Below are 22,882 nucleotides of genomic sequence, written 5' to 3'. Positions count from 1 at the left end.
AACAATCTCACAAGACATCAACATCGGATAAGGTCATTCTGAGACCACGAAAATGTGAGAAAAAACAAGGATACTTTAAAAGTTTGTCTGAGCATGGACAAAAAAACCAAGGTCACTGCGCAACCTACAAAATACCAAACATCCCCCTCTCCTGGCTAATAGGAGTGATTGCTGCTTTTCCAGCAGGTATAGCTTTAGTCTCCTCCAGGCAGTCCTTCTCCCAGATAAGACTGAAGAGCTTCAAAGAATCACCCCACATCCTAACGATGTCCAATCCAGAGCAAAGCCCCTCTTCCTTAAACCCTTCCCCAAATCACCTAATACAAGCCCAAATTCTATAAGTCCTTTCAAACACTCTGATTGAGACATCCCACAGTTTCCCATGCTGTGCATTCTCCCTCCCTACAGAAGTAATAAACCCAACTTGTTCAACTACAGGTGCGTTTCAGTGTTCTGTGACTGGATGGCACTGACCAGGCCCACTCAACTGGCTGACGCAGAGTGTGGGACCACACCACAGAACAGGAAACCAGTGCTACCACTCAGTATATTTACAGACAGAAAGGAGAGCATCAGTTAGTCTGGAATTGGTTAAGTAAGCTACTACCATGTTTCCTTAGGTTCAATTCCTAGAAGTAGGAATTGAAGTACTGGGTCAAAGCATGAACAATTTTAAGATTCTTATTTTAAGATTATTTTTGGGGGGTCTAAGATTGGCCCTGAGCTAAGATCTGTTGCCAATCTTCCTCTTTTTGCTGGAGGAAGATTATCACTGAGCTAACACCTGTGCCAATCTTCCTCTATTTTTGCTATGTAGGACCCTGCCACAGCATGGCTTGATGAGCAGTGTGTAGGTTTGCACCTGGGATCACCAACCCGGGACCAGCAAAGCAGAGCCCACAAACTTAACCACTATGCCACTAGGCTGGCCCCAATTTTAAGATTCTTGATCTTTAGGATCTTAACTGTAGGTATAACACACCAAGTACATATAAATGCAATTTATTCTTACATCTGATCTGGACTTGAATTTTATTAGCTCAAGTACAATTTACTTTATCAATTTCAAGAGTCCCATTCCATTTGCAATAAAATCTGCAATAAGAATATAATGTATACACAAACGTATAATGTGGCTATCCCTAAGTTTAAATGCTTTTTCTATATACTTAACTGTAGGCAATTTAAAAAGTTTAAAAGCATACAAAGCCCTGTATAAAAGCAATCCACTGTACTTTTTTCTTTCTTCTGCAGGGTTATATAATTTTTTATGATTTAAAAAAAAATCATACAATACATTTTAAAACTTAAAACTTTATAGGTTCAGTGTAGGTTCATCAACTGTAACAAGTGTACCACTCGGGTGTGGGATATAAATAAGGGTGGAGGCAAAGCACCCGTGGTGGGGGGGATGGTATAGGAGAAATCTCTGTACCTTCCACTCCACTTGTTGTGAACCTAAGACTGCTCTAAAAAACAAAGTCTATTTAAAAAAATCGTAAAGTACCATATGATCTCACTCATAAGTAGAAGATGAAAACAACGCACAATGACATAGAGACAGAGATTAGGCTGGTGGTTACCAGAGGGGAAGGGGGTAAGGAGGAGGGTGCAAGCAGTGATCAGGCACTTGCGTGTGGTGATGGACACTAATTAGCCTTTGGGTGGTGAACATGATGCAATCTACACAGAAACAGAGACATAATGATGTACACCTGAAATTCACATAATGCTATAAACCAATGTTACCACAATTTAAAAAAACTAAAAATCATAGAACATTTTAATTTAATCACTGAATAATTTCACATAATAAAAACTATAGTGACCACTTTAGAACATTTACAACTTTTTTTATTGATTTTAAAAATGTTTAAATTGTGGTAAAATACATAATATAAAATGTACCACCTCAACAATTTTTAAGTGTACCGCTCCATATTGTTAAGTATATTCACATTGTTGTGTAACCTAATCTCCAGAACTTTTTCATCTTGCAACACTAAAACTCTACCCACTAGACGACTCCTCATTTCCTCATGTCCCAAGCCAGTGGCAAGAATTTCACTCTACTTTCTGTTTCTGTGAATTTGATTATTCTAGATTTCACCAGATGTAAGTGGAATCATACAGTAGTCGTCTTTTTGTGACCAGCTTATTTCACTTACTTTAATGTCCTCAAGGTTCATTAGTGTTGGCACATGTGTCAGAATTTCCCTCTTTTTAAAGGCTGAATAATACTCCATTGTGTGTATATATCATATTTTGTTTATCCATCCATCTTGTAGATTAACACTTGGGTTGCTTCTACCACCTTTTGGCTATAATGAATAATGTGGCTACAAACATGAGTGTACAAATATCTCTTTGAGATCCTGCTTTCAGTTCTTTTGGGTATATACCCAGAAGGGCAACTGCTAGATCATAGGGTAATTCTATTTTTAATTTTTTGAGGAACTTCCATACTGTTTTCCACAGTGGCTGCACCATTTTACATTCCCACAAACAGTGCACAAGGATTTGAATTTCTCCACAACCTTGCAAACAATTATTATCTCTTGTCTTTTTGATAAAAGCCATTCTAACAGATGTGAGGTAATATCTCATCATTGTTTTGATTTGCATTTCCCCAATGATTAGCATCTTTTTGTATGCTTGTAGGCCATTTGTATATCTTCTTTGGAGAAATGTCTAAGTCCATTGCCCAGCCCATTTTATAATCAGGTTATTTGAGGTTTTATTGTTGTGGAAGTATAGGAGTTGTTTAAGTATTCAGCATATTAACCTCTTATCAGAAATATGATTTTCAAATATTTTCTCCTATCCTGTAGGTTGCCTTTTCACTCCGCTATTGTATCCTTTGATGCACAGCAGTTTTTAATTTTGATGTAGTCCAATTTATACATTTTTTGCTTTGCCTGTGCTTTTGGTGTCGCATCCAAGAAATCACTGCTAAATCCAATGTCATGGAGCTTTTCCTTTAAGATTTCTTCTAAAAAAATATAGTTTTAGGTCTTATGTTTAGGTCTTTGATCCATTTCAAGTTAATTTTTGTATATAGTGTAATGTAAGGGTCCAGCTTCATTCTTTTGCATGTGACAACCAGCTTTTCCAACATCATCTGTTGAAAAGACTGTCCTTTCCCCACTGAATGGTCTTGGCATCCTTGATGAAAATTACTGACTAAATAACTTTTAACTGTATGTTTGCATGTGAAATATGAGCATACTTAAATTACTACAGGATGAAAGCTATATAGTATTATACAGAAAGAACAGTTTTTCATATGGGGGTAGAAAAGGAGGACAAGAAAGATAAAATATTTTAATTGTAAAAGTTTTTCCTTTAAAAATATAAAAGTTGATAAACACTGAAATATAAGGTTAATCACTAATAAGTTTCAAATAATTAAAAATGCATCTGATTCGTTCTTGCTTTACTTTCACGGAGGGCCTTCCAGGACTTAGTACAAACTTCTGCTCTCTATTTTAACTCCGTGTATATTCTGCTAATATTTTATATTTAAAAAAAGAAAATCTCTTGTCACTGATAACAGTGACATTGTCTTTCTTCTTTTTACCCTAAATACAGCAAATTAGTTTTTCTTGTATTTTTTTCCCTCATAAATTTTACTTGGTCTTATTCTAAAATGTCTTATAAAAGGGCTCTGATAATCACCTTACTCTCTACCAAAAGCATCTGATTATGAATTGAACAAATTAATTTATATTTTAAGATTCTTTTTAAAGTGTTCACGTCTTATGTTATATTCTATTTTTGCCATTTCTCTACTTAACTACTAAGAAAACTGATCACAGGATGATCTCTCTGCACCCTCATGGTTTACAATTTTAAAAACAGGGAGAGAAAATGGATAAATCTGTCCTGGGTCAGCTTTAATAATCAACTCTGCCAAGCTAAACTGTTAGACAGCTGAAGGCAGGAGTCATGTCTTGATTATTTTCTATTCCCCAAAGAATAACAACATCACAATATTATACGCACTAAAGGAATACCGTCCATGGTGTAATATTTAATTTAAACGGAGTTAGAACTTTGTCAGCTTCCCCTAGTCTACTCTTACTAGTACACCTGCTTAAATCGGCTTCTCCCTAATATCCACTTGGCAATGGAAATTAGAAGAATCTCTCCTCTATTGCAAGGTACCAGGTAAAGGCAAAAAAGGTACTTTCTTCAAGTTTGCTTTCTTTCTGGCTCATATTTTTGGGGAAGGTTAGAAAAATTAAATATTTTGGCCTAAAAGCCTTCCTTCCAAATTCTGAATGCTCCTAAACTGCACATAAAAAAAAAGTAGACAGATGTTAAAAATACATTTAAGTGGGAACAAGAGTATCAATAGAAATTTAAAGGGAACACATGGCTAAACCACAAACTAAAACAAACAGAAGTTGGCTGCACGGTTACCCATTACTAGTAAGTATTTTACTCGTTGTAAAATGCTGTCAATGCTTAAAGTACATAAAAAAATACACTTCGATTAAAAAAACCTTTTAAAACAGGAATTACAGTATCAAGCAACAGCAATAGGTAACTGTAATAATTTTGCTTTTGATAAACCTTATTAGCTATATCATACCTGTAAGAAAAATGTCTGGTGTACAACAGGCAATCACTAACCTCTGCTGGACCAAGACCTACTTTGTTTTTGTATCTGGTTTGGGATAGTTTTAAACCTTAAGAGCTAACATGATTTGAAAGAGACAGCCTGGATTTGAATCCTGGCTCTGTCACTGATTGTATAACTGGGCTAATTACTTAATCTCTCTATACCTTAGTTTCCTCATATGTAAACAAAAAACCAAACCAAATGAAAATAAAAACGGTTAGTTATACTAGGTACCTAAACCATAAAATAAAAAATTGGTAAAGTGGACTTCATCAAAATTAGAAAGTACTGTTCCCTGAAAGAACAATTAAGAAAATGAAAAGGCAAGTCAGAGACTGGGAGAACATACTTGCAAAGTATATATCTGATAAAGTGCTTGTCTTGTTGAGTACAACTCAATAAAAAGGTAAGTGATTTTTTTAAACGGGAAAAAGATTTGAACAGATACTTCACAAAAGAAAATATACAAATGTCCACTAAGCACAAGAAAAGATTCCCTCAACATCACTAGTTATCAGGAAAATGCAAATGAAAACCAAAATGAGATACCATTTCACACCCATTAGAATGGCTAAAGTTAAAAAGACTGACAATACTATGGCAATTGACGAGGATGGGAAAACTAACTCGCATGCTCTGCTGGTGAGAATGCAAAATGGTACAGACATTTTGAAAACAGTGTGGCAGCATCTCATTAAGTTAATAATAACTTAATACCACTCCTCGGTATATACCGCAAATAAATGAAAACACATGCACATAAAGACATGTATGTGAATGTTCATAACAACATTGATGGCCCCGAATTAGAAAAAACCCCAATGTCCAATTTTTGAATGGATGAACAAATTGTGGTATTTCCTTACTGTGAAATACTACTTGGCAATTCAACATGCATGAATTTCAAAATCATTATGCTAAGTGAAAGAAGTCAAATAACAAAGATGACATATGGTTCCATTTATATGAAATTCTGGAAAAGGCAAAACTATAGTAACAGAAACCAGATTAGTGACTCCACAGGGCTCAGGGGCCAGGAGGGACAGTGACTGTAAAAGGACACAAGAAAACCTTTTAGGACCAGGAAACTGTTCTATAACTTAACTGTGGTGGTGGTTATACAACTATTACCAAAATTCATCAAGCTGTACACTTAAAAGGGTGAATTTATTATACGTAACTAATACCTCAATAAAAAAAACTCAGACTCTTAGACACAAATGTTAATATGCCTAACTGTCCCCTAAATGACACTAAATAAGCTGTACAATCTAAAAAATAGTAATAGTATTGGTCTATGAATTAAATAATACACATAAGACCCTTTGCCTGGCATTGCAAGTACTTAAAAAGTATTAGCTATTGGTCTTTCAATATATATTTTCCCCCTCTTACCCTAATATGCTAATAACTGACTAAATTAACAGGTATTTTTACTGATGATCATGGGTCACCCTGAACTAATAGTTAAAGGCAGAACGCTGGTATTTACTTCATTAAGGCTTAACGTCAATAGTAAGGGAGAAGTATAGGTATGTGAAGGATCCAAAATTATTGGTTTGTTTCTCTTACTTCTCAAATCTGGGGGAAGAATTCATAATTCCCAGCCATGTTAGTCACATACCAAGAGCACCAAAACCAACTTTATCGACACAGCCTTCTATGAGAAATCACCAGACCTTTATAGGGGTAGGTGGGAAGGGGGTGAAGACCTAGTGCTCTTGGATTTACTTCTAAGAACAGAGGTAGAAATGATTCTTTCATTCCCCTAATCTATCCCTTCCCAATTTTAGTGATAATCTATTTGCTGGAGGGAGGGAGGGGAAAAGAACAGAACTCCCATTGTGGAAGTATATTCAAAAGTCCTGAGTCATTCTTATTTCAACTTCTTACAAAATGGGTTATGGACACAATTCTAGGAATTCAGAACACGTAATAAAGATTTAGTTAAGAAAACCCAATGAAAGAAACCATCATCTCTTCATTCTAATTTCTGTAACATTCTGTAGTGGTAACAATCAGATGTCCTACGTTGATTCAGTTTTTGTCTTTCCAGACTTCCTGGGGCTAAAAAAGGGCGGTTAAGCATTGTTTCAAAAGGTTTGTATGCAGGCACAGTAAATACGGGAGTTAGGACCCAAATTGCTATAACACAGTTCTTGCCATTCCATTACGAAAGCAGCCAATAATCCTAGTACTGTAACAACAGTAATAAATATTTGAGTGCTTCTATATGTTAGGCTGAGTGGTAAGCAATGGTGTGTAATCATTTAATTGTCAATATATAGTAGTATATAGTATTATCATCACTTTGCAGTGGAGGGAAGTAAGGCACAGAGTTTAAAAGATGGTACAGAAGTAGACACACAAATGGCCAACAGGTACATGAAAAGATGCTCAATACTACTAAGCATCAGGGAAATGAAAATCAAAACCACAATGAGCTATCACCTCACACTTGTTAGAACGGCTATTATCAAAAAGACAAGAAATAACAAGTATTGGTGAGGATGTGGAGAAAAGGGAACCCTTATGCACTGTTAATGGGAATGTAAACTGGGACAGCCTCCATGGAAAACAGCATGAAGGTTCCTCAAAAAATTAAAAATAGAACTACCATATGATCCAGCAATTCCACTTCTGGTATTTATCCAAAGAAAATGAAAACCCTCACTCGAAAAGATATCTGCACCCTGTGTTCACTGCAGCATTATTTACAACATCCAAGATATGGAAGCAACCTAAGTGTCCAATGACAGATGAATGGAGAAAGATAATACGGCGTATATATATATATATATATATATATACACAATGGAATATTGTTCAGCCATAAAACAAGAATGAAATCTTGTCATTTGTGACAACATGGATGGACCTTGAGGGCATTATGCTACGTGAAACAAGCTAGACGAGAAAAACAAATACCGTATGATCTTATACGTGGCATCGGGAAAACAAAAAAAACACAAGCTCACAGATACAGAGAACAGACTGATGGGTGCAAGAGGTGGGGGGCAGAGGGTGGGCAAAATGAGTGAAGGGAGACAAAAGGTACAAACATCCAGTTATAAATGAGTCATGGGAATATAACGTACAGCATGGCTACTATAGTTAGTACTGTATTGCTGTATTGAACATTCAAATTGAGAGTAGATCTTAAAAGTTCTCATCACAAGAAAAAAAATTCCATTAACTATATATGGTGATACATGTTAACTAGACTTATTGTGGTGATCGTTTCACAATGTATACAAATAGCAAATATCAAATCTGTTGCCAATCTTCCTCTTTTTTTTCCTCCCCAAAGCCTCAGTACACAGTTGTATATCCTAGTTGTAGGTCCTTCTAGTTCTTCCATGTGGGACGCCGCCTCAGCACGGCTTGATGAGCAGTGTGTAGGTCCATGCTCAGGATCTAAACCGGCGAACCCCGGCCAGAGAAGCAGAGCACGCAGACTTAATCACTACGTCACTGGGCTGGCCCTAGTAAGCATATTTTTAATGCAATTTTTACAGATAAGCTCTCACAATTCTATTTTAATCACTGAAGTCACAAAAGAATCCCAAAATTAGCATAACTTTCTACTGAAATATTTCTATTTATTCCCTTGGGAGAGGTACAATATAAGGAATCAAGAGAGTTCAATGTACAATATTTATACTACAGTCTATTTATATTATTTTTCTTCATTTTAATGAAGTAGCAACTGCTATAAACACATAAGTGTAAAACTATAAACTCCTAACCACTGTTTCTTGTGTCATAGGCAACTGAACACACTATGTTATAGCAGTTTTATCAGAAGTATATATGCTGCCCTAGCCTCATACTTCTAATTATCATCTTAGGAGGGCCTCTACAGGCTCTGTCATTGTGTTGGTTTTAGTCTTCCATGGTTTTTGCTCCTGTACTCTTCACAGTAGGTAAAAGAATGACTCATAGATGAGGATTAATCTTCAAGCTCTTCTGCAGACACCTCCTTTTTATAGGAGCAGGGAAGCTTAGGCAGCTTCCTCATGTTAACACATTGCAGGGAAGGGTAAAGACAGGAGCGCTGGCTTCCTAACACCAGCTAGATGCTCTTCCCATGAGACCACGCTGTCTCTAGATAGGTGTGTCATTTGTACCCAGTCAACTGAGTATTGCCTCTTTTCTCTCTGCTCAAAATTCTAGGAAACATGAAAGACTCATTCACTATTTTACTGAGAAATCCAGGTAGAGAAGGTGGCAGTATAAATTCTCAGCAATTCTTGTCTATTTGCAAAGATAACTGTTGGGAGAAGACCTGTTATCTTAAATCTACTTCAAGACAGAAATTCAAAGGGTAAGAGTTTGGGGGGCAGTGGGAGCAAAGAGGTCTGATGAGGCTATTTACTTTGAGGTCATCTAAATGAACGAACGATGCCACAGCCATGCTGGTGGCCCTGGAGGTTCACGTCCCTAAATCAAGAAAAATGAAAACAAGTTCCACCCTAACTGCCATCGTTATCTGCTACATCAAGAAAAAGAATCTGTATCTGATTTTGATTGCTACCTTATTGAAACACAAGATTAGTCTCACATAAGCCATTAACTCACTAAGGACCCAAAGAGGAAGGGAGCAGTGGCACAGCCAGCACCTGAGCTGGAAGAGAGCACAGCTGGACAGGAAGCAGAGTCACCAGGACGCATAAACGCCTATGCGTACCAGGGAAGGCAGAGGGCAGAGAGGCAGGAGGAGTCTAACTCCTCAGTTCCCCATTTGCTGTTTCCTCTCCCAGATCCATGCTGAGCTAACAACTCAACCAAGGTGCAGAGTCAAACAGAAAGGAGTTAAAATCAACACTGAGCGTGGTGGTGGAGGTGGGGTTACCCCTCTTCTCCTACACTTAATCTGGGGACAAACTAGAAGTCTGTTATATCTGTGGCAGATAAGAATAAAAAGACATTGTAATGCAGCCATTAACTTCCAATAAGTCACATGGGCCACAAAGTACAATTTGATATATGGGCTATTTTTAAAAAGTAAGAATACTAAACTAACTGAAGACATTTAAAAACATTTGAAAAGAAATTAGTAAAAATCACATTTAAGACTTGAAAACAGTGGTTCTCAATGTTTTTTCCTCAGGATCCCTCTACATCTTAGAAATTGAGGACCCCAAGGAGCTTTTGTTTATATGACATATCTACTGATATTTACTATATTAAAAATAAAAAGATTATTTACCAATTCATTTAAAAATAATAATAACCTCATATGTTAACATAATTTTTCTTATGAAAAATAACTATATTTTCCAAAGCAAAAAAAAACTAGTGAGAAGAGTGGCACTGTTTTATTAATTCTACAAACGTACAATGGGTCTGACTTAATAAAAGACAACTAGATTCTCATACTTACCTTTGATTCATCTATTGCAATTTTGGTTAAAGCACATGGAAAAAACCCAAACCCACAAGGATAGATTGTTGAAAAAGGCCGGAGTACTTTAATAGCCTTTCCAGATAGTCGTGAATATAATCATCTGATAGTACATCAAAACTGGACAAGTGGTAGTTTCATAAAGATTAGTTGCAATATGGAATCTCAAAGTATTTCAATGAACTTCTCATACTGTATTACATTAAAATCCACTGGGCTACCCTGCACAGTGAACGGATCTTCTCCTTATGCAGGATTTTGTAACATCACGCATTGGTCATTGAGAAAATATTGATTCACTAACTTGTACAGCTCTTTCAAAGGTTAACACATTTCATTGCATAATATTTTAAAAATCACATTCATTAATACCCACTGATCTCATCAGAAGTCTTTTAAGTTTGGAGAAGCTGTCACACTCACAGTGGCAGATACAAATTTCTCAAAACGGTAATTTTCACTTGAAAATTCAATGGCAACAAATATCGTCAGTTGTTTTCCTTGAAGTGACAGGCTCACTTCATTCATTTTCAAGAAAATATCTGCCAAATACTGAATAATCAAGTCTGAATAATCATAGTATGCCCTTTCAAGTTAAAATGGTCTTTCATGAAAAAACACAGCTAGTTCAGCTCTCAACTAAAACAAGTGCATTAAGTGCTTTTCCTTGAGATAACCACTGACCTTGGGTATACAGAAGTGCTTAATGTGTGCTCCCCTTTCTGTCACAAAAATATCACAACAATGTGAAACTCAAGGATGAGGATTTAATTAAATCAATTTTTTCTACAGTTTATCAAGGACATTCTTAAATGAAACTGGCTTTCCTTTTTGTTTTTACCCCATTTAAACAATGAACGAGGGCAGTGAAGCATACATGGCTAATGGTATAGTTTGGTGTCACTGCCTAGATTCGTGCTAAGGTACCAACAGTTTGCACCACTCCAGCTTTTGTCCCATCTGTGCAAATGTAAACAAGGGAAAAAAGATAAATAACATCTTAGTATTATTATGAAAATAATTTTGACATTATGGACCCCCTAAAAGAATCTCAGGGACCGCCAGGGATCCATGGACCACACTTTGAGAACCACTGCTCTAAAACACCTTTACTTTTGGCAAGGATAGGATCCACTAACTGTTAGATAATACAAATAGCAATAAATCTAAGTAAAACGCAACTAAAAAAACACCCTCTTACCTTTGCCAAGGCTGAAGACAAATGGCTCATTTCTATCATGACTGGAATCAAACTTTTTTCCATTTGACAATTTTCCTTTATAATGGACATAAACTTTGTCTCCAATCATTGGTGTTTCCTCGCTATTTCCCAATCTTTTGACAATCTAGAAAAGATAAATATCAAGAAAAAGGAGGTGGAACTTTTTCCTTCTAATCAGAGAATAGAAAGGTCACACAAGTCGATTTCACATCACCCAGACAGATTTGCAAATACTTATCTGTCTTTTCTATAGGCTTCCCTCTAATTTCTCTCAGTAACTCTCACTGATAGAAAACTGTCTTATATTGCTCTAAATTTTAGTGCTGTATCTAATTTTATTGTTGATCACACTTTTCCCTCAAAATAATTAACCAAGAGATCCTGTTACATTGGATTAATGCCCCACACTTTAACATCTCTCAAAACACAGAGCTAGTCCATGTACAAACTGAATTAGACCAAAAAGATTAATGGACTTTCAAAAACATTCAAAAAGATGTCCAAAGCAAAGTTTCAAAGGTGAGATTTTATTTGCTTCCCTCCTTTGCTAAAAAGATTAGCTTGTGATTAGGTTTCACTAGTTTGGTTTAATTTCAAAAAGCCCAAGTTCTTGGTATAACAGGTTACATTTCCTATTATTTGAAGAATATTCAATGTGTGAAAAAACAGTATCACTGCACAGTTTGATATGATGCTGAATAACTTGTTTTCTAGTAAAGGAAAGGCCAAAAAAGCTCCAAGCTGAAAAATATCTAGCTGTCATAAAATCCAGTATATTTATTTTGTTCTTGGCAGAGCAAGCCACTAACGCAGTTGGTCAGTTCTGGGAAAAGAAAATCAAATCCAGGCATGTGGTGATATAAATTATTCTGTCAATCATCTACACCAAACTAATCATTTTTAGTATGTAAAAGAGGATAGTAGTAGCTAATGGCCAATGGACATCTTTTCTGGGGAAGGGTCTGAATTTTTATCTACAGAATTCAATTATTTACTCCTAAATTCTTCTTTGAAATGTGTCCTCCTGTCCTACCCACATATCACCACATAAACGCTTAGATGAACTTAGATTCTATAACTTTCTCAGCTCAAAAGCCCAGACATGCTTTAAAGAAAAAGAATCATTACTGCAACTTCATCAAAAAACTGTTAGCTCTAATTAATGAAGTTAGTAAAGATGCACGATACAAAATCAACATACTGAAATTAGTTGCATTTCTATAGACTAACAGCAAAATATCTGAAAAACAAATAAAGAAAACAATCCCAGAAATGCAAATCAAAACCAAAATGAGATATCACCTCACACCTGTTAGAATGGCTATTATCGAAAAAACAAGATAACAACTGTTGATGAGGCTGTGGATAAAAGGGAACTCTTGTGCACTGTTGGTGGGTATGTAAACTGGTGCAGCCATTATGGAAAACAGAACAGAGGTTCCTCAAAAAATTAACAACAGAACTACCATATGATCCAGCAATTCTACTGTTGGATATTTATCCAAAGGAAACAGAAACAGTAACTCAAAAAGATATATGCACCCCCATGTTCACTGCAGCATTATTTACAACAGCCAAGATATGGAAACAACCTAAGTGTCCACTGATAGATGAAAGGATAAAGAAAATGTGGTGTGCATGCGTGTGTGTTTAATGGAATATTATTCAGCTATAAAAAAGAATATCATCTTGTCATTTGCGATAAATGGAAGGAGTATGAGGGCAATTTGCCAAGTAAAATAACTCAGACAGAGAAAGACAAACACCACATGATCTGACTTGTATGTGGAATCTAAAAACAAAAAACAAAAAGCAAAAGAACATACCCAAAAACCAAGCTCACAGATATAGAGAACAGACTGGTGGTTGCCAGAGGCTGGGGTGGGGAGGGTAAAATGGGTAAAGGGAGGCAAAAGGTACAAGCTTCCAGTTATAAAATAAATAAGTCATACGGATGTAATGTACAGCATGGTGACTACAGTTACTAATACTGTACTGCATATTTGAAAGTTGCTAGGAGAGCAGATCTAAAAGGTTCTCATCACAAGAAAAAATTTTGTACCTATGTATAGTGACAGGTTGTAACTAGACTTATAGTAGTGATCATTTCACAATATACACAAATATCGAATCATTATGTGTTACACCTGAAACTAACATAATGTTATATGTCAATTATAACTCAATAAAAAAAAGAATAGAAAAAGAAAACAATCCCATTCACAACAGCATCAAAAACAATAAAATAGTTAAGAACAAATTTAACCAACGAAGTAGATCTGTACACTGAAAACTATAGATTTTGATGAGAAAAATTGAAGAAAACACAAATAAATGGAAGATACCATGTTCATGGATCAGAAAAATTACATTAAAATGTTAATACTACCAAAAGACATCTATAGACTCAATGCACTCCCTATCAAAATTCCAATAGCATTTTTCACAGAAACAGAAAAAGCAATCCTAAAATTCACATGGAATCATGAAAGACCCAAAATAGCCAAAGCAATTCCAAGAAAGGACAAAGACGGAGGCATCACACTTCCTGTTTTCAAACTATGTCACAAAGCTATAGTAATCAAAACGGGATGCTACTGCCATAAAAACAGGCACACAGACCAATGGAACAGAATCAAAAGCCCAGAAATAAACCATAGCATATACAGTCATCTACTATTTGACAAGGGAGCCAAGAACACTCAATGAGGAAAGAACAGTCTCTTCAATAAGTAGTGCTGGGAAAACTGGATAATCACACGCAGAAGAATGAAATCAGACCCCTATCTTACACCACTCACAAAAATTAACTCAAAATGGATTACAGACTTAAACCTAAGACCTAAAACTACAAAACTCCTAGAAGAAAACATAGGGAAAAAAGCTCCAGATGTTAGTCTTGGCAACAAGTTTTTTGTATATAAGACCAAAAGCACAAACAACGAAATAAAAAATAAACATGAGACTACATCAAACTGAAAAGCTTCTGCACAGTAAAAGAAACAATCAACAAAATGAAAAGGCAATCTGTGAAATGAGAGAAAATATTTGCAAATTATAAATCTGATAAGGAGTTAATATTCAAAACATACGAGGAACTCATACAATTCAATATCAAAAAACCAAACAATCTGATTAAAAAATGGGCAGCAGAAATGAATAGACATTTTTAAAAGAAGACGCACAAACGGCCAACAGGTACATGAAAAGATGCTCACCATCCCTAATCATCATGGAAATACAATCAAAACCACAACGAGGGGCTGGCCCCGTGGCCAAGTGGTTAAGTTTACATGCTCTGCTTTGGTGGTCCAGGGTTTCGCCAGTTTGAATCCTGGGCGCAGACATGGCACTGCTCATCAAACCATGCTGAGGTGGCGTCCCACACACCACAACTAGAAGGACCCACAACTAAAAATACACAACTATGTACCAGGGGGTTTTGGGAAGAAAAAGGAAAAAAAAAATAAAATCTTTGAAAACCACAACAAGATATCATCTCACACCTGTTAGAATGGCTATTATCAAAAAGACAAGAGATAATGAGTGTTGGTGAGGATGTGGAGAAAAGGGAACCCTTATGTACTGTTAGTGGGAATGTAAACTGGGACAGCCACCACGGAAAACAGTATGAAGGTTCCTAAAAAAATTAAAAAAGAACTATCATATGATCCAGCAATCCCACTTCTGGGTATAAATCCAAAGGAAACAAAATCACTCTCTCAATGAGACAGCTGTACTCCCATGTTCAATGTAGCATTATTCACAACCAGCCAAGCTATGGAAGCAACCCAAGTGTCCATCTATAGATGAATGGAGAAAGAAGACATGGTGTATGTATGCGTGTACACACACACACACACAGTAGAATATTTTTCAGCCATGAGAAAGAAGGAAATTGTGCCATTTGTGACAACATGGATGGACCCTGAGGGCATTATCCTAAGTGAAATAAGCCAGAGAAAGAAAGAAAGATATTGTACAATATCATTTACCTGTGAAATCTAAAAAAGCTCAACTCACAGAAACAGAGTAGAATGGTGATTGCCAGGAACTAGGGGGTGGAGGAAATAAGGAAATATCGGTCAAAGGGTACAAACTTCCAGTTATAAGATGAACAAATTCTGGAGAGCTAATGTACAGCAGGGTGACTACAGTTAACGACATCGTATCATATACTTGAAAGTTTCTAAGAGAGTAGATCTTAAATGTTCTCATCACAGAAAAACAAATAGTAATTATGTGAGGTGATGGAAGTGTTAACTAACCCTACTGTGGTAATCATTTCAAAACATGTAAGTGTGGGGCCGGCTCGGTGGTGCAGCAGTTAAGTTCGCACATTCTACTTCGGTGGCCCAGGGTTTGCGGGCTCGGATCCCAGGTGCAGACATGGCACCACTTGTCAAGCCATGCTGTGGCAGGCATCCCACATATAAAGTAGAGAAAGATGGCCATGGATGTTCGTTCAAGGCCGGTCTTCCCCAGGAAAAAAAGAGGAGGATGGTGGCAGATGTTAGCTCAGGGCTAATTTTCCCCAAAAAACAAAAACATGTAAGTGTATTAAATCATCACATTGTGCACTTACATAATGTTATATGTCCATTATATCTCAATAAAGCTGGGAAAACAGTATTATAATAAAAAAATTAAACTAAGAGCTACTTCAAAACAAAAAATCATTACTGCCCTTCTAGGACTTTCAAAGGGGAAAAAAGTTTCAAAAAATTAATCTCAAGAAATCACATGATATTCTACAAGTTCTCTGTTCCATTGGTCTGTGTGTCTGTTTTTATGGTAGTTTATTCACCTGTAAAATGGAAGAATCAAGAGGTACTGATTGTCTCATAAGACCATTGCTAAATAGAAATAAAACACCACAAAAAAATGATTAACTGCAGAGTGAAAAAAATATAAAGTGTTTTAACAAGGAGGAAGACTAATTCAAAACTAAGATATATTCTCTAACGAAACCTCAAAAAATATCTTCACTGCACACAGGAACACTATATTCTTTGTTGTTTTTTTTTTAAAGATTGGCACCTGAGCTAACATCTGTTGCCAATCTTTTTTTTTTTCCTCCTCCTTCTCCCAAAACGCCCCAGTAAATAGTTGCATACTTTAGTTGTGGGTCCTTCTAGTTGTGGCACGTGGGACGCTGCCTCAGAATGGCCTGATGAGCGGTGCCATGTCGGCACCTAGGACCCAAACCTGGCAAAACCCTGGGCTGCTGAAGTGGAGCGTGTGAACCTAAACACTCAGCACAGGGCCAGCTCCAGGAACACTATTTTCACATAAAAACAAATCTTCTTGAATTTTGCAAGTTAGCTCTCCTTTTTCCTTAAAAAGTGTTTTGAATTATCATTAGCCAGCTTTAATATACATAAATATTATATTAAAATAATAACCCACTTGTACAGTCTGAGAATGGGGAGACAGCCTTTGCAATTTCATTTCTGGTTCTAACACGTCAAGAGATGCGAGCAATAACTTGGACCTGACCCCAGATGTGCATGTACTAAGATGTAAGGTATCAGGTAAGTTAATTTACCTAGCTGTGCCTCAGTATCACCATCTATAACCTGGGATTAAAATAAACCTCAAGTTATGAAGATGAAATGAGAATTCAGCTGTGGGTGTTTGGCACTTATAAGCCTAAGTAAATATAATCCATCTCCACCTCCAGCCAAACCAAAAGGTTTTTATAAACAATCTTTCTAGATAGCAAATTTCCCTACATGTCATTCATCCTTGTGGCCTCACCTTTAATACTCCTCTATCTTTTTTGGAGGTAATATCCTCTCCCCGTTCAGCAACAGCTGCTGCTGGGCTTTCTCCATTGTTCTTGGCACCTTCATCAGTAGTCATTGTCTTTTATAAGTAGAAAACCTGCTGAGAAGAAACATATTTTAGCTAGGAAAAATATCACTTCCTTACGCATCTTAAAATTCCCCTAGGAACTGAGCTTTACCTGACCTAATATTTACTTAGAGCCAATAAGGTTAGATACTAAAAATGAAAACAAAAACAGTTTCTATGGGCATGTATTGATGCCATGAGGCATGTAAATAAAACATCATCCAACTCTTCAATTTCCCATCCAGCTCTGGTCCCAAATTAGAGAGCAGTACAAGTCAGGTTTGGTAGTGATTATATTCTTTAACATGATTACACACTGAGAAGTTGTCCTTTCAGAGCTTTGAAAACGTCCTTTTCCTGTAGCCATATTCTTGACAGTGAATTAAGAACTTACCAGGTGATCTGACAGAAGAAATGACGATATATCATAGTGGTAAAGAGAACCAGCTTTGGAAGCTGACAGACCCTAGTCTGAGTCCTAGCTCCAGCAATATCTCTTTGACATTTGCAAACTTAATCTCACTGAGCCTCAGTTTCACATCTGTAAAATGGACATAGTACACTGTTCAAAGAGTTACTGTTAGGCATTAATAAGATAATGTATGTTAAGAGATTAGCACAGAGTCATAACTCAAAAATATAAGCATTTAGGGGCCAGCCCTGTGACCTAGTGATTAAGTTCAGTGCACTCTGCTTCAGCAGCCCAGGTTTGGTTCCCAGGTGTAGATCTACACCACTTGCCAGTGGCCACACTGTGGCAGCGACCCACACACAAAACAGAGGAAGACTGGCAACAGATGTTAGCTTCAGGGCTTCCTCAGCAAAAAAAAGTATATATAAGCGTTTATCACGATTATTATCGGGTCTTCTATATGGCCACATTTTTCATTTCCTGCTCAAAATCCCTACAGAATGAGGTTTTTCTCTAGCATGGCATTCAAGGCCCTTCACGATCTGATCCTCACCTCTTTCAGGTCTAGCTTCTTTCTCTCATGCAGCTCACGCTGTAGCCAAACTAGACCAATTCCTCTCTGAAACAAGTCCTATGTTTTCCCATGTCCATGCCTTTGGTCATTCTTTTTTTTCTTCTCCAAACAACCCTCCCCCCTCAAATGCTACCTCCATCATACCAAGCTTGACCTTAAATTTGGAGGTTGTTTGCCCTTTTCTGCACTTCCGTGGCTCTTCCCTTGACTTGTTGTCTGTAGCATATTTATAAGACACACTTGTTGGATTTAAAAGATCCTTGGGAGCAAGGGTCATGCTTTGTTCATATTTAGATTCCCTGGAACGCCTCTCCCTTCTAGACTGGTGAAACAGAAAGCACAAGGAACGAGAAGCTCCTTACAAGCTGTTTGATGTCAGCTACTTTAACTCGTCTAAGCCTTTTTTCCATACCCAGGTAATTAGAATAAAAATAATATCTACTTTCATGGAGCAATCTTCTGGATTAAATGGCATAATGTATATTTTAAAAGTATCCTATTCCACTGTTAGCTCTTATTGTTATTATTGGTCACTCAACTGATAGACATGTTTTCATGCCACGCAAACCAATGTTACAACAGGCCAATCAACAGAAGAAACAGAGCACACCTCACTGGCTGCTGCCGTGATTAATTCCATACTGCGCTCCCGGTTGTGCACGGAAGGTCAAGAATCAATCACTTCTACAGCTATTCCATATTAGGCTAATAATGGACGTAAAGCTCCCTAAAGTCACCTGCGAGACCCTCCTGTCTACACTTGTGAAAAAGGTCTTACTGACACAACTGATAATTAGACAACTAAAACATGTCTTGCAGTGTTTTAACTCATTTCCAACTGACCTAAATTTACTTCAGTGTCAGCAAAGACACAAATCAAATTTTGCCTAAAAATCTTCAAAAAGAACACCAAAAGCCAGGGGCTAAGCCTAAGCCTCTTTGCTTTATTTTCTAGTACAGTTTATACCAAACGCAAAGACCCAAATGCTTGGCTCAGGATAAGAGAAAGGCCAGAACAAAGCATCCTCAAATAAACAACAAAAATTAAGTACCTAGTTGTACGTGATGCTGAGCTAGATAATCAGGAAAATTAGATAAACAGGTTTGGTTCACAGCCTCTAGTACCGTACAACTTACACTTCTTTGATGCATAGAAACTTGTAGAAAGTACCTCAAAAACGGCGGGGGGGGGGGGGGGGAATCTCTTATATATTTGGGGACCATGGACCATATCCCTGGAAAAATACATACACACAGGAAAATTTCCCAGGGCTTCACAGACACACTGACATCCACCAGCAGACCCCTGGGGAAATCGTGGATTAAATCAATGAGCAAATTAAAACCATCAGGTGAAAGGTTATTAGGGAACAGAAGAGTCACACGGTCTCAAAGCATGAACCTGTACATTACTTATTACTAAAAAAGGAAAAAGAGCTTTCCAATGAAGTGATCTGACAGATACCCCTTAACACAGTGATCTGCATCATAACCAAACTCTGCATTACTAATAATAACAGACTGATACCACTGTGCATCCTGATGTCCTGTGATGGGAACATACATGTGCTAGACCTACCAAAAAGGTTTAACCTGAAACTAATCAAGAAGAAAAGACAAAATTAGGTTGTGGAACGTTCTACAAGACAACTGGCTTAGACTCCTCAAAATCTTAAAGTTATGAAAGACAGAAAAAATAAAGACTGGGGCCTGTTCCAGTTTAAAGGAGACTAAATAGACACAACAATCAAATGTGACGTGTGATCCTTGGCTGGACCCTGGTTGAGGAAGACAAAAAGTTATGAAAGTACATTTCTGGGAGAACTAGAAACATTTAGAAAAACAGGCGATACATTAGATTATTATTATTGCTTAATGTTAGCTTTCTGGAGTGTGATACAGTATCATGGTTTTAATATCCTCATTCTTAGGGGACACATGCTGAAGTATTCAGGGGTGAGGTGTCATGATGTCTGCCACTTACTTTCAAAATATTTAAGACAGAGCAAGAGTGAGCACAAATACCACAAAAACCCCCAAAACACAGCACTGAGAAAGCATGACTACAACACATCCAAAGGCAGTGCCTTCCTTTTGAATGTTCATCATTTGGGGATCAGCTAAATTTTTTAATGAGAATATGGTCAATCAAAAAACATCTTCTTTTGGTCCTAACCCTGCCTTTTGGAAACAATGGCTTGCTAAAATTCAAATAAATAGGAAACTTGTACAAGCTGATTTGCTAGATAAACTTTCTAACTCTCATTTGATAAAGGAATTTGCTTTTTCATTTCTGGTTCTAACACATCAAGAGATGCGAGCAATCTTCATAATCTCAGAGAATGGTTCTGAGTAGTATGGAGTCCTTATGAAAAGGGGTAGCATGAATAATTAAAACACAAAGGTAAAAATAATAAAACAAACTGTTTTGAACTTTCAAAGGCAGGTAAATCTGGAAGAATAAAGAAATAAACTGAAGTTTCCAAGTATTTCCCTTTAATTCCAATTATGCTATTTGGAGTATAGATTTTTGTAAGCAAACAAAACAAATACATTTAAAAAAACTTTTTCCTTGCTCTAGTGTTACATGAAAAAAAGGCAGTAAGAACAGACAATTCCTAAAAACCTGTAAGACACACTGAGAAAGTTTCACTTTTTTCATGAGACAGCCTTTTCTTTTTTCCCCTACCCTAGGTTTATTCTGGATTTAAAATCACTATGTAGCTATGGATATTAATCTATGACAAAGCTTACTGTTCTGAACTGTCCAAATGGGGAAACTGCTACCCAGTACATCAGAGAGGGAACACACAGTTCGTTCTGTTACGGACATGCCAGATAAGCATGCTCTCTCCGAAGTGCTAGTCAGCAAACACCTGAGACATAACAGAAAAATGAGAATATGCTTAAAATTTCATCAACAGTGCACTGAACACTTCAGTTAACATAACTAAACTGTCAGATCCCCCCAAATGAGAAGTCATTTTAAAGCTTTACCCGCTAATTCCTCATGTATATTACTTACTGTGTTGTCCTCTTTGTTAAAATAGAGACGTTGCATCAGCTTACTCTACTGTACAACAGGAGAGTTGTCAGAGAGAAGACAAAAAAACTAAATAGGAACTGGCTACTTTGTAGAAGCACAGAAAATTACAGCAGCATTCTTTGTAAGTACCACAGATGTCTAGACCATAAAGGCTTTCAGCCTCCTAAAACTGAAACACAAAGGAAAGAAAACACAAGGGAAGAGGTACACCTCGGACTTGTAACTGAATCAATATAAGTGTATCTTAATTTTGAAAATATCTGTGTAAGGATGAACTGGAAAGCCCTCATTTACTTTCAACCCCAGGCCTCTCTCAAACATTCAAATCCAGCAACACAGGAGTGCCAGGAGAAGTTATCTATTACAGTCAAGACACACATACAAAAGAGAGAGAAATATGCACAGAGAAAACAAGATCACATATAGACTATACATCTGTATGAAACTGCACACTATATTTATTCACCTACTTTCCCCCACTTAATTTTCTTCCTCCACATTGGGGTAAGGAATGGGGAGATGATGAACAATACTCCTATACATGCTCAAACACTTATTTTTTCTCCTTTAAAAAAGAAACCTGTGAAAAGATAGACAAATGGCCAATAAGTTCATGAAAAGACACTCAACATCATTAGTCATAAGGGAAACGCAAATCAAAATTACAATGAGATACCACTTCACACCCATTAGGATGGCTGTTATCAAAAAAGAGAACATGACAAGTGTTGGTGAGGATGTAGAGAAACTGGAACGCTCATGCACTGCCAGTGAGAGTGTAAAATGGTGCAGCCTCTGTGGAAAAGACTGGTGGTTTCTCAAAATGTTAAACACAGAATTACCATATGATCCAGCTATTCCACCCCTAGGTTTACACCCACAGAAGTGAAAGCAGAGATTCAGACAGACACTCATACACCAATGTTCACAGCAGCACTATTCACAATAGCCAAAAGGTGGAAACAATCCACGTGTCCATAAACAATATATGGTGAGTGTATATATGGATTACATATTATTATTATTATTATTAAAACGAATATTATCCAGCCATAAAAAGGAATGAAATTCTGATCCATATTACAACATGGATGAACCTTGATAACATTATGCTAAGTGAAATAAGCCAGACTCAAAAGGACAAATATACCATTTTACTTATACGAGGTACCTAGAATAGACAAATTCATAGAGACAGAAAGTAGAATAGAGGTTACAGGGTTTGCGGGGAGGGAGGAAGAGCGAGAAGTTGTTTAATGGGTACAGAGTTTCTATCTGGGAACACGAAAAAGCTCTCGAGAATAGTACTGACAACTGCACAACAATGTGGATGCACTTACTGCCACTGCACTGTCCATTTAAAAACAGTTAAAAGGGTAAATTTTATGTTATGTATATTTTAACATAATTAAGACAAAAAAAAAGAAAAAAGAAGGAAAGAAATCTGAGGCCAGAGCAGACAGAAACTAACTTAACAGCATGGTCAGCCAGAATTCTCTCTCCTCTGTCCTCCTTCCTTCTCCCTCACCGAGGATGCCCTCACATTTCCGGTGCACTTGCCAAGTTCTGAATCGAGCCTCCAGCAGTGATCACTGCACAGCTCTTCAGGGACTAACAGCTTTGAGATGTCCAGTAATGAAGACAGAAGAGGAAAGAGAATCCTAAATGGAACTTTGTAGCTACAAAGTATTTCTTCCTTTATTGTATCTCTTAGATACATACAATGCTTTGGTAAACT

The 22,882-nt window shown here is 36.9% G+C and overlaps 1 protein-coding gene and 1 long non-coding RNA gene across 16 annotated transcripts in view; one reads left to right on the top strand and one right to left on the bottom strand.

The window, feature by feature from the left end:
• The window catches only part of FKBP5 (FKBP prolyl isomerase 5), a 119,157-nt gene that overhangs the window by 40,571 nt on the left and 55,704 nt on the right, over positions 1 to 22,882 (bottom strand). For 5 of the 15 annotated variants that reach the window (XM_014830853.3, XM_070515024.1, XM_044776532.2 and 2 more), the window contains 2 exons: positions 17,017 to 17,142; positions 11,236 to 11,380 (listed from right to left, as the gene is read on the bottom strand). In XM_014830853.3, the coding sequence (XP_014686339.1) occupies positions 11,236 to 11,380; positions 17,017 to 17,121 (250 nt within the window). In that variant the 5' untranslated portion in view covers positions 17,122 to 17,142. Of the gene's footprint in view, positions 1 to 11,235; positions 11,381 to 17,016; positions 17,146 to 20,852; positions 20,975 to 21,610; positions 21,720 to 22,882 lie in introns of those variants that run through there. The other 10 variants (XM_070515025.1, XM_044776538.2, XM_070515026.1 and 7 more) reach the window with 5 other exon arrangements.
• LOC123288283 (uncharacterized) overlaps positions 1 to 22,882 on the top strand; it is a 138,003-nt gene that overhangs the window by 95,574 nt on the left and 19,547 nt on the right. The gene's annotated exons all lie outside the window — the stretch shown is intronic.

This window comes from Equus asinus, chromosome 8, assembly GCF_041296235.1.
Source record: "Equus asinus isolate D_3611 breed Donkey chromosome 8, EquAss-T2T_v2, whole genome shotgun sequence".
NCBI classification, from domain to species: Eukaryota; Metazoa; Chordata; class Mammalia; order Perissodactyla; family Equidae; genus Equus; species Equus asinus.
Note: the sequence above shows the minus strand (reverse complement) of the source record. Positions and strands in the feature narration are given on the sequence as shown.